At 45.7% G+C, this 10,231-nt stretch overlaps 1 protein-coding gene across 1 annotated transcript in view; it reads left to right on the top strand.

The window, feature by feature from the left end:
• Positions 1–5,327, top strand: part of LOC102370271 — a 19,699-nt gene extending 14,372 nt beyond the window's left edge. Inside the window, 5 exon segments of the mRNA XM_025193538.1 lie at positions 1–157; positions 999–1,319; positions 2,494–2,829; positions 3,439–3,762; positions 4,814–5,327. The exon segment at positions 1–157 is cut by the window's left edge and continues 10 nt beyond it. Coding sequence (XP_025049323.1) covers positions 1–157; positions 999–1,319; positions 2,494–2,829; positions 3,439–3,762; positions 4,814–5,217 — 1,542 coding nt within the window. The 3' untranslated portion in view covers positions 5,218–5,327.
• The last annotated feature ends 4,904 nt before the right edge of the window (positions 5,328–10,231 follow it).

Below are 10,231 nucleotides of genomic sequence, written 5' to 3'. Positions count from 1 at the left end.
TACTCCTCTGCAAAGGGCACAGATGCCTTATACAGAGGCCACAGCCAAGTACACATCACCAGGGAGAGCTGGGATAAAGGGGATGTTTACACATGCAAAGTTACCCACTCTGCCTGGGACGTAGGCTTCTGGATGTCCAACATAAGCAAATGCTCAGGTGAGGGGTCTTGATGGCAACACTTTGGATTGGGGAGTGGGGTGAAGGGTAAGCTGAAAACCAGGCTCACCAAAGGGTGGTAGGGTACTGGGCTCTGATATCAGGGTGATCATAGCCTGGGAGGGGCCTCATGAGGTCATCTAAATCAGTCCTCTGCTGAAGGTGGGATCCTCCCTGACTAAACTATCCCAGTGAAGTGACAGGTGACATGTAAATACAAGAGATAGAAGGATATGTGGATGGTTGGCACTGTGGAGGAGATGGATGGATGAAAAGGGAGACAATGTGGAATGCTGGATGGATAGACACCTGGAATATATGTAAGTGAATGGATGGACACTTTAGATGAATAGAAAGAGAGACACTGTGATTGGATGTATAGCTGGTGAGCTATATGCTGCATGTATGTTTGGGTCAATGAATGGCCACAGAAGGTGGATGGATACATGGTTGTGTGGATGAATGCATGTGCATGGAGGATTGATAGAAATATGGGTACGATGCATGGAAAGTGTAGGAGGGAGGTATGGATAAGTAGAAGGAATGGGGATGCAGTAACTTTAGGTGGTGCAGAAGAATGAGTAGAAAAAAATGATGAGGAAATATTGGACAGTTTAAACACTTCAGAGGGAAATATGGAGAGACTGAACAATTGGGGAGTTCAGACAGAAGCCACTGAAAGAAAACTCTGCCTCTCTCTAATATCTTATAGAATTTGGAGATCACAAAAGTAGGAAACTCTGTCTCCCTAGCTAAGGTAGCCCAGTTCTGTAAGATTTCAAAAAGGGCAGGGGATTCTTCTGGTCAACTTTACTGAAATGACTCCTTTGCCTTCCCTCAGCCTGTCTCAGTAACTCAGCGGATCCATCCATTGATGTCACCCTGCCGTCCTATGATGACCTGGTTGATAACACAGCCCGTGTTACATGCCTCATTATGGGCTACAGCTTAGTAGGTGCTCAAGTGGCCTGGGAAATAGATGGGAAGACCAGCTCTTTGGCCAAGACAGGAGCCATTGTGACACAAGGCAACGGGACCCAGAGTATCACCAGCGCCCATGGAATAACCCTGGTGCAGTGGAAGACCAGGACAAGGTTCACCTGCAACGTGGTACTTCCCTGTGCAAGAGGAGTCAGGAAGGATGCTCCCATAATAGACATGAGTGAGTATCCATGGGTTCTGTTCCTGTCTCTGCCCCGGCAGCTTTCTTCTTTAGCATCTCCTGGACAATGGGAATGGATTTCCTCCATCTGCTCTCTAGTGTGAATTGACTTTTTGGCACAGGGGGTGGTTTCTTACCAGGTGTTGAGGGAGTCTATATTTTGGTAGGGGAACATTGGATAGCACCAATGTCCAGGTAATAGAAATGGTTAGTAGGATCAGAAGAAATTCTTCAAAGCGAAGTGGGCCCTTGTGTTCTTGAGTAGAATCCAGCCTGAGCTCAAGGTGGTAGTGGAGAATCTGACGATTGTCACTCTCTCAGTCATTTTAGCAGGTTTGGGGCTAGGTTTCTGATAAGGACCAAGGTGGAGGGGTAGAAAAGGGATTAGAAGGGTCAGATGATGCATCTCCATGGTGGATAGAAGCTGGCTTCAGAGAGTATAAGGCCAGAAGAGAATGCTTGATCGTCTATTGTGACCTCCTCAGTTTCACCCAGTATCAAGTTCAGTAGTGTGACCCTGGTTAAAACAACTCTTCCAGAAAGACATCCAGTCTTCCCTTGTCACTCTGGGATGGAGAACCCATGACTTCCCTTAGCAGCTGCTGGTAAGGGTTACCTTCCAAAATTTGTGCCTTATTTCTAATTTCAAGTTGTCTAATGTCACATTGGCTTTTGTTGTTTGTCTCTCTATTTTGTGATGAGCCTTAATGACTTGAATTTTTAACTCCTGAAGTTACTTGTGTATTTTGTGATCTTCTAAACCACTTGAATCACTTAAGTTGCAGGGTAAGGTTTTGGGTTCAGCCAGTTTAGGTACTTTCAATATTCTCACCAATTTTTTACTAATGTGCTTCCATTCCCCTGGATTGGAAAAAGTCAAGGAATCTGAAAAAATTACCCTCTGCCAGAAGGTAGAATCATTTTTATTTGACTTCTGGGTTATAAGTCTGGAGGGAAGAGCAACTGCCATTCTATTTCCTTTCAACTAGCACGGAGAGTCCCAGGTATTCACCTGACTCCCAGAGCTGGAGATGGAAAGGAAAACCAGCACATAGAACTGAATATATGTTCCTAGAATTGGCCATCTTGGTATGCTCCCAGATGAGGCTAAGAGGAAGCTCACTCCGTCTTCAGGAGAGAAATTAGCTTCATCTTGCATCTTGATCCCTTCCAGCCAATCCAGCCCAGGCGCCTACTGTCTCAGCCACCATTCTTAGCCAAGACCCAGCTGAAGCTTCGGGGAAGAATGACTCTGTCACGCTCCTCTGTGATGTCACGGGATTCTTCCCACAAGAGATCAGCCTGCACTGGGAGCACAAAGGCACCAAAGTGTCCCCATCTCAGTATTCCCATGGGCCCATCATTAGGGATGGCCAGACATTCTCCACTCACAGCCTCCTGCGGGTGCCCAGACCAGAAGGGGAAATTACTACGGTTTCTGACTACTACTGTGTGGTGTTGCACGTAGCGCTGGTTGATAACTTGACGGTGGAAGCAGAGCTTGGAGAAGGTGAGTTTGAGCATCAAATCAGGAAGGAAGGGGCAGTACATGCGGTCCCAGAACTGCCTGCAACCCCAATGCCCCGTGGGGCGACGCAGGGATGTTCCCTTGCTTCCCAGTTGCCATGGTTTCCATCAGTCCACCAGACACTCAGTTTCCTCTTGAGGATTGGGCACTAATTCCCTTTGGCAGCTTGGAAAGCTTCCCCTTCACCCTTCATACTCCAGGGTGAAATGCCACTGATGGGAGTAAAATAAAATTGGCACTGTAGGAGGAGGGCACAGGATTGCACCCAGCCACTGGAGGTCAAGATTGTCAGTTCTGGCTGGGGGATTTAATTCATTCCAAGACAAAGCTGGCAGCTTAACCACTCCATGGTGTTTGGCAGTTTCACCTGCCCTTCTTGATGCTGTGTAAGGTAAAGATCTCATTCAGTGGGGGGTTGGGTGCCCAGAATGCCAAGAAACAACCCTATGCCCCATTCTTACCCCACTTACATCCAATTCACCCTGTAAAGTCTTTTGAAAAAATCTCCCTGTGCTCTTCACCCCTTGAGCTTCTGGCTCATTGGTTGCCACCTTCAGCCACTCAGCCCAGTCTTCAATGCCTCCCAACCAGGTGCCTGCAAGGCCCCCCAGGCGGAAGTCTTTCTCTTGCCTCCATCCCTGGAGGATCTCTACATATCCCAGAATGCCACCATCACTTGCTTGGTGACCAACATGGAGACCACAACCAACTTGGAGATCTCCTGGAGCCGGGGAAGTGAGGGGCCCTTGGATTTTGTGTCCAGGGAGCCAGTTCTGGAAGGAAACGGCAGCTACAGTGTATCCAGCATCCTGCAGGTGTGTCTGGAGGAGTGGAAGTCAGGGGAAGAATTCGCCTGTACAGTGAAGCACCAGGATATCCCATCGGCTATCGTCAAAACAGTGCACAAGAGTCACGGTATGAATGTAACCTTAATTGTATGGGGCAACACTCTGGTCCATCCCTGTGATGAGGGGATTGACTGGCCAAAGTGGATGGAGTCTGGGATAATAGGCATTGCCCCTTCAGTGAGTGGGGGCTTGAGGACACGTACATGTCAGTGGGACATACTCTTCCAAACAGATGCAGGAGAATAAAATGTGCAAACGTCAATGCAAGAGGTGGACAGAAGGCCAGAACTCCTGCATGTAACCACAGACCTGGTGTCAGACAATGACCAGGACATAGGCTTTTTGGGGCTTGACCCTAGAGGGCCACAACTCAGGGGATCAGGAGCAGACAAGATCCAGAGTAGAGTCATGAGTTGGGGGATCAGTAGAAGGTGGGGCTGGAAGCTGAGGTCTGTAAAGAAGAAAGATATAAGGGGTCAGTATGGTAGAAGTATGTTTTGGGTGAGGGGTCAGGAGAAGGAAGCAGGGATTCAGAGTGGAGTCACTGGTCTGTGAGTCTGGAATAGGCAGCTGTATCTGTAAGGGACTGAGATGGAGTGATCACTCAACGGAAGACATGAGCCAGGAGCTGGCTGTCCCAAGACAGGGGTCAAGAGCAAGGAGGGAAGGTCAGGAACAATCAGTCAGTAGGCAGGAATCGGGAATTGGGAAACTAGGAACAGGGAGTCAGAAGCCCAAAGCATCTGTCCTGTTGAATAGCCTGCTGGGCACTAAATAGCTGCTGCTTATAAGGAGGAAGATAGACTCATCCATGCAGGTAACCAAAGGCAGATAAAGGTAGTTAGGTCATGACCAGGTAGTTAGAGCCAGCTGAGACTAGTCAGCCTATATTCTGCCTTGACACATGGGATGGGACTGGGTTTTACTGGGGGAAGCAGAATTCCTGGGTATCTCCTGTTCTGGGTTGGGATTAGACTGCAGTGATTCAGACCATGGTAGGCTGACTCCTTTTGTCTTATACTCAGCTCTAAGCTAGGTGAGGATCGGTTGGGTTGTAGAAACTTGCATTCCTGGGTTCCATTCCTCCGCATTAACACTTCACAATGTCTGGGTGGCAGATGCTCCCATCCGGGCTCCTTTGGTCTATATCTATCCTCCTTCTGCCGATGAGCTGGCTCTCCGGGAATCGGCCACCGTGACTTGCCTGGCCAAGGGCTTCCGCCCCAGCGACATCCTAGTGACGTGGACCCGGCAGGACCAGCCCATGGACCAGCAAGCCTTCACCAATGTTGGCCCCTTTCGGGAAGTGGGGAAGGAGGACGAGGAGGAGAGCTACTTCATCTACAGCACGCTCAGCATCTCAGCATCAGAGTGGCAGCGGGGAGATACATTTGCCTGCGTGGTGGGCCACGAAGGCCTCCCGATGACCTTCATCCACAAGAGTGTGGACAAAGCCACTGGTAAACCCACTGCTGTCAACATCTCTGTGGTCTTGTCTGACACTGATGTCACCTGCTCTTGAGGAAGGAAATGTCTGCGCGTCTTGTGTGTCTGTGGGTCTTTGTTGCCCTTGTGTTAAGCTGGGGGAGCTCTGATGAAAGGAGCTTGGATATATGTGGAATATGCCCAAATAAAAATGCAGCACATGCAAACTTTGTTTTTTATGGGTTGTCTTCTAGTTGGATCTCACATTCTCTCTTTCATATCCATCCTTTTCTTCTGCACAATCTGTTGTTCATGGCTTCTGTTCCAGTATTATTAGTGGGTGATATGTAATGCCCGATGAATTCAAATGAGAATGGAAGCACAACTTTGGGAATAAAACCATTGGGAAGAGCAGCTGAGGAAAGTGGAGGGTACTTTATCCTTGAGCTCTAGGGTTCAAGACTGAACTAAGTCTTTTCTGGAAATGACTGTATTTCAAGACAAGTGATTTGGCTCAATTGGGTGAAATTTTAAGGTCTGTGTCATAGGGGAGGTCACATTCAAAGATATTTTTTGCCTTTAAGTCTATGAATGCATCATGTATGGTTTCTGTGGCAAGGCTTCCAACTTACCATATTTCCTGGCATATCATATGTACTGTTCCTCCCTCAGATCAGCCCTCCTAAATTGGAGTTCATGTTTTAAGTAGGGAAGCTGATATATTTTTTTTCTTTTTTTTTCTGGAATAAAAAAGAGCATGAAGATAGTGTGTTGCTTTTTTAGCAAGCAAGCAGGAGTGGAAGAAGCCCAGCGCTGACCCTTTCACAGCCACTTTCAGCTTGCTAGCTGGGAAAGATGCTTGCATCTCTGTTGCAACACAGCCTCCATTAGAAAACCAGCTCTAGGCCATGACCCTGGAAAAATCTTTTGTACATTCTGCCTTACAAGAACAAGGGGATTGTCTTATTTGGGGGCATGTGGTATGTGAGACAATGTGGTAATAGTCACCTATGCATCTCTGGGTGCTCCAGCAACTGGGTTGACAAGTGCCCCACCAATAAGACCTGAAGCATTTTGTTACATGCAGTCCATTTCTCCAGTGGAAACAGTGTGAGTGGGCCCAATTAGGCCTGGTATCAGTGGGATTTGCATGAAGATATGGATTTTCGTGCCTTGGTGGGTTCCAGAGAGTGAAACACTTATAAGGTGCTGAACAGATTAAATATAACTGCCACTGAGTGCTCAGAAGGTGGTGGTGGTGGTGGTGGGATCTTTGGATACCAGGTCCTCAGATTCAAAGGTGAAGGTGGGTTCTGAAACCTGTAAAGTCTGGCTTTGATGAAGGGCTCAATGGAAAAATTCCCAGGTGAGATTCTTTGTCCTGAGTGATAGAAAAAGTGAGTTTAGATAATCACTATGAGTCCTTATGGCTCAAAAATCCCAGCCTAGGGGGCACTAGAGACCGGGCTAGATCCAAGACCCTCGAAGGCCCTGTCTCATCACAGGTCCAGTTTTGTCTACATTCCCAGCCTCCTCATATGTGTTACTAAGTGTCCATGCCTGGGACCCATTGTAGAATGACAGTCCTTTGAGCGGTGCTACGTGGGATCTGAATTTGAGGGGCTCTAATGCCATTTTCCAGTGGGGATAAAGCCTGGTCCATATCACACATGTATGACACAGGGAATGATGTAGCATGGAAGCTGATGGATCTCACAGATTGATTCCTAAGGCAACCCACACTGATAGCAAGTGAAAGATTCTCCTATTGGGCAGTGCCATAGAATCATAGAAAAATAGGGCCAGAATAGACCTTAGGAGGCCACATCTAGCCTAAACCCCTGCTCAAGGCAGGATCATCCTTGTGTAAACCATCTTATACCAGTGTTTGTTTAACCTGCTCTTAAGAACTGCCAAGGATGAGATTCCACAACCTCTCTAGGTGGTCTGTTCCCCTACTTAACCATGCTCATAGTGAGAGAGTTTTTTCCTAAATCTCCAAAGTAAACTTCCCTTGTTGGAATTTAAGAACATTACTTCTTGTCCTGTTTCCTGTTGTCACAGAGAACAGACTATCATCAACCCCTTTGGAAACACTCTTCAAGTATTTTAAGACTGGTATCTAATTTTTCTTCAGTTCTCTTTTCCAAATGAAATTATCCCAGTTTTCTGACCCTCTCCTCATAAGTCATATTTCCTAGATCTCAAATCATTATTGGTGCTCTTCACTCTACTCTTTTATTTTGCCCATGGTTTTCTTGTAGTATGGTGCTCTAAATGGGACACATCACTTCAGGCAAAGACTCAGCAGTACTGAAGAGAGTGGAAGATTCACTTCCTTTGACTTGCAAGTGACACCTTTGTTAACACAACTCAATGTACTATTGGTTTTTTTTTGGCAACAAGAACACAATGTAGACTCACATAAAGCTTGCAGTCCCCTATAATTCCCAGGTCCTTTTCTTCTGTACTTCAGCCAAGCCATCCATTCCCAAACCTGTATTTGTGCATTTGATTGTTTCATCCTAAATGAAGGGACTTTGTACTTGTCTTGACTGAATTTCTTTTAATTAATTTTTGGACCATTTTTTCTCATTTATCAAGGTCATTCTGACTTCCACTTCTATTTTCCAAAGTGTCTAGAATTTCACTCAGTGTCAGTTGATCTGCAAATTTATCAGTTGTGCACTCAATTTCATCTTCCAAATTGTTAGTTAAGATATTGAACAGCACCAGACTCCTGACAGGCCCCTAGAGAATCTGTTTGATATTTCTTTCCAGTTAGACATTGATGACGGCACCTTGAGTACCATAATCCAACCAATTATATATCCACCTTTTATAGTACTTTCATCTAGACTCCATTTCCACTGCTTACTAGTGAGAATGTCATGGTCAACAGGGTAAAAGCCTTGCTAAAATCAAGGTTTTGAATATCCGTTGTTTTCCTCCCATCCATGAAGGCAGCCACCTTGCTGAAGAAGGAAATCAGGTTCATTAAGATTGGATTGCTCTTGACTAATCCATTTTGGCTTTACCCAATCACCCTGTTATCCTCTTGGTGCTTAGAAATGGATTCCTTTATGCCATGCTCAATAGTCTTTCCAGGTATTGACATCAGATTGCCTGGTCTGTAATTCTGCAAATCCTCTTTCTTTGAGATGGGCACTGTATTTACTTTTTTCAGTCATCTGGGACCTCATTTTGCCCTTCAGGGGAGTATTCAATGGCTCTGCATGTGTTATGGGTTAGGTAAATGAAGAACTGCCAGCTCAGCTCCCAAGAGACTAGTGCCCATGCCAGAAAAATACAGAAATATAGACTACAGGAGCAGAAGAGACCTCCTTCCAGTCCCTCCTGTGCCAGCTAGGTCATGCAATGCCCTTTGTACCCCTAGCAAGCTTCATGTGATAGGCAATTAATTTTTCTGCTTCTATACTCTTGTTGGGAGGCCATTCCAGAGCTTCACTCTTTGCTGGTTAGAAACCTTCCTCAGATATTCAGCCTACATTTATTCATGGACAGTTCTTACCCACCTCCTGTTTTTACCCATTTCTGACAGGAGTTCCTGGGGCTGGGCATGCTAGAGGTGTGAAAGGAGTAGAGGGAAGAGATCTTAGTTCGGCTTTCTGGTCTCTGAGTGGCTCACACTAGTGGTGACGTGGAAGGTATTTCCAGTTGTTCGATGTGCATGACTTGACTGAATTACTTGGTTGGGAGGAGGGGGCACCCCATTTCCTAGTCTGGGTCATAGTTGGGTTGGCAATATTTTAAGGTGAAGGGGTTTATATTGGACAGGGATCTTTAGAGAAATATAGAGTATTGGAGTCTGGTGTTTTCTCAGTAGCCTTGGCATGAACACCCATGGGATCCCAAGGGGATAAAGAAGAGGACTCTCTAACTGGCTTATTTATCTTGTCCCCAGATCTCCTATTTGGGGTTTTGAACCAAGGAGTTTATGTTGAAAGAGGAGAAGAAGATCTTGACCATTTCTGGACAACCATTGCCTTCATCTCTCTCTTCCTTCTCAGCCTCTTCTATGGTGCCGGAGTCACAGTGTTTAAGGTATTAAAATTCAGCATCAAGATCCAGTGATCTGTACCCCATGCTGATCCATCGATATTCAGTGATGAACAGTTGGTTCTTCACCATCAACCATCCATAGGAAGCCATCAGTACTTAATTATCAGCCCTCCACCTGATTACTAGGTCATCACGACACGCACAGCCATTGGCTTTCCACATACCATAAGCAATAATCAATGAATGACATTTATCATTAATCACCATTTAGTCAAGATTTATCTCCTATTGAGAAACAATGATCAGTGATACCTAATTAATGAGCAAGCATCAGTGTTGACGGGGCAATGGTAAATCACAAGAATCATTAACAGTGTCACTTATAATTTACAGTTAATGATGATGACTTGATAATGAACAATCAGTTATTAAAATCAATATGAATACCAAATAGCTCATAATCATCAATATGTTATTATTAATCAATAAACTCTGATCAGGGAGTAATATTAATAGGCAGTGGTCAAGATGAGAGATCAGTTCCATAAAACCCACTCAATACAATGATAACAGACTCACCCCTCTGTTTTCTGCCTCTCCCAGGTTCAATAACTGCTGGTCGCCAGGCATGATAGGAGGTGGTTGATCCTCGTGGTTCATCTTCATCAGGTTCACCCATCCTCAGTCTCCTCCTGTCTCCTTCCTTGTCTCCAGACTCTTTGAGGAAGGACAGCTCCTTGGCAGCTTATGAAATACAGTGGCAGCTACTAAAGTTTTTGTAAACTCCAGAGCTTGGACACAAACTCCATGCATTCATGAAGGGAAGCCCACAGAAGAGCTTGTATGCAGCTCCACAGTCCTCCATGCAGTCCTGGTCTGATGGTAGAGACTGGATTTTCTATTGCCTATTCATTCTGCATCTCCCACTTGGGTCAAACTGGAGTCTGTGAAGGGAGATGAATCTCTCCTCTGTTCTATTGCTTGATGGTTGAATTCTATGGCCATTTATCTTTGTGCCAAAATAAATGCACTGAAAACTAAGCATTGCCCCTCAGGATGGTTTGTAGAGTAGAACCCCATAAGAGCTC

This window comes from Alligator sinensis, unplaced genomic scaffold, assembly GCF_000455745.1.
Source record: "Alligator sinensis unplaced genomic scaffold, ASM45574v1 scaffold1614_1, whole genome shotgun sequence".
In the NCBI taxonomy this organism is placed as follows: Eukaryota; Metazoa; Chordata; order Crocodylia; family Alligatoridae; genus Alligator; species Alligator sinensis.
The sequence above is the reverse complement of the archived record's forward strand: the minus strand, read 5'-3'. Positions and strand labels throughout refer to the sequence as shown.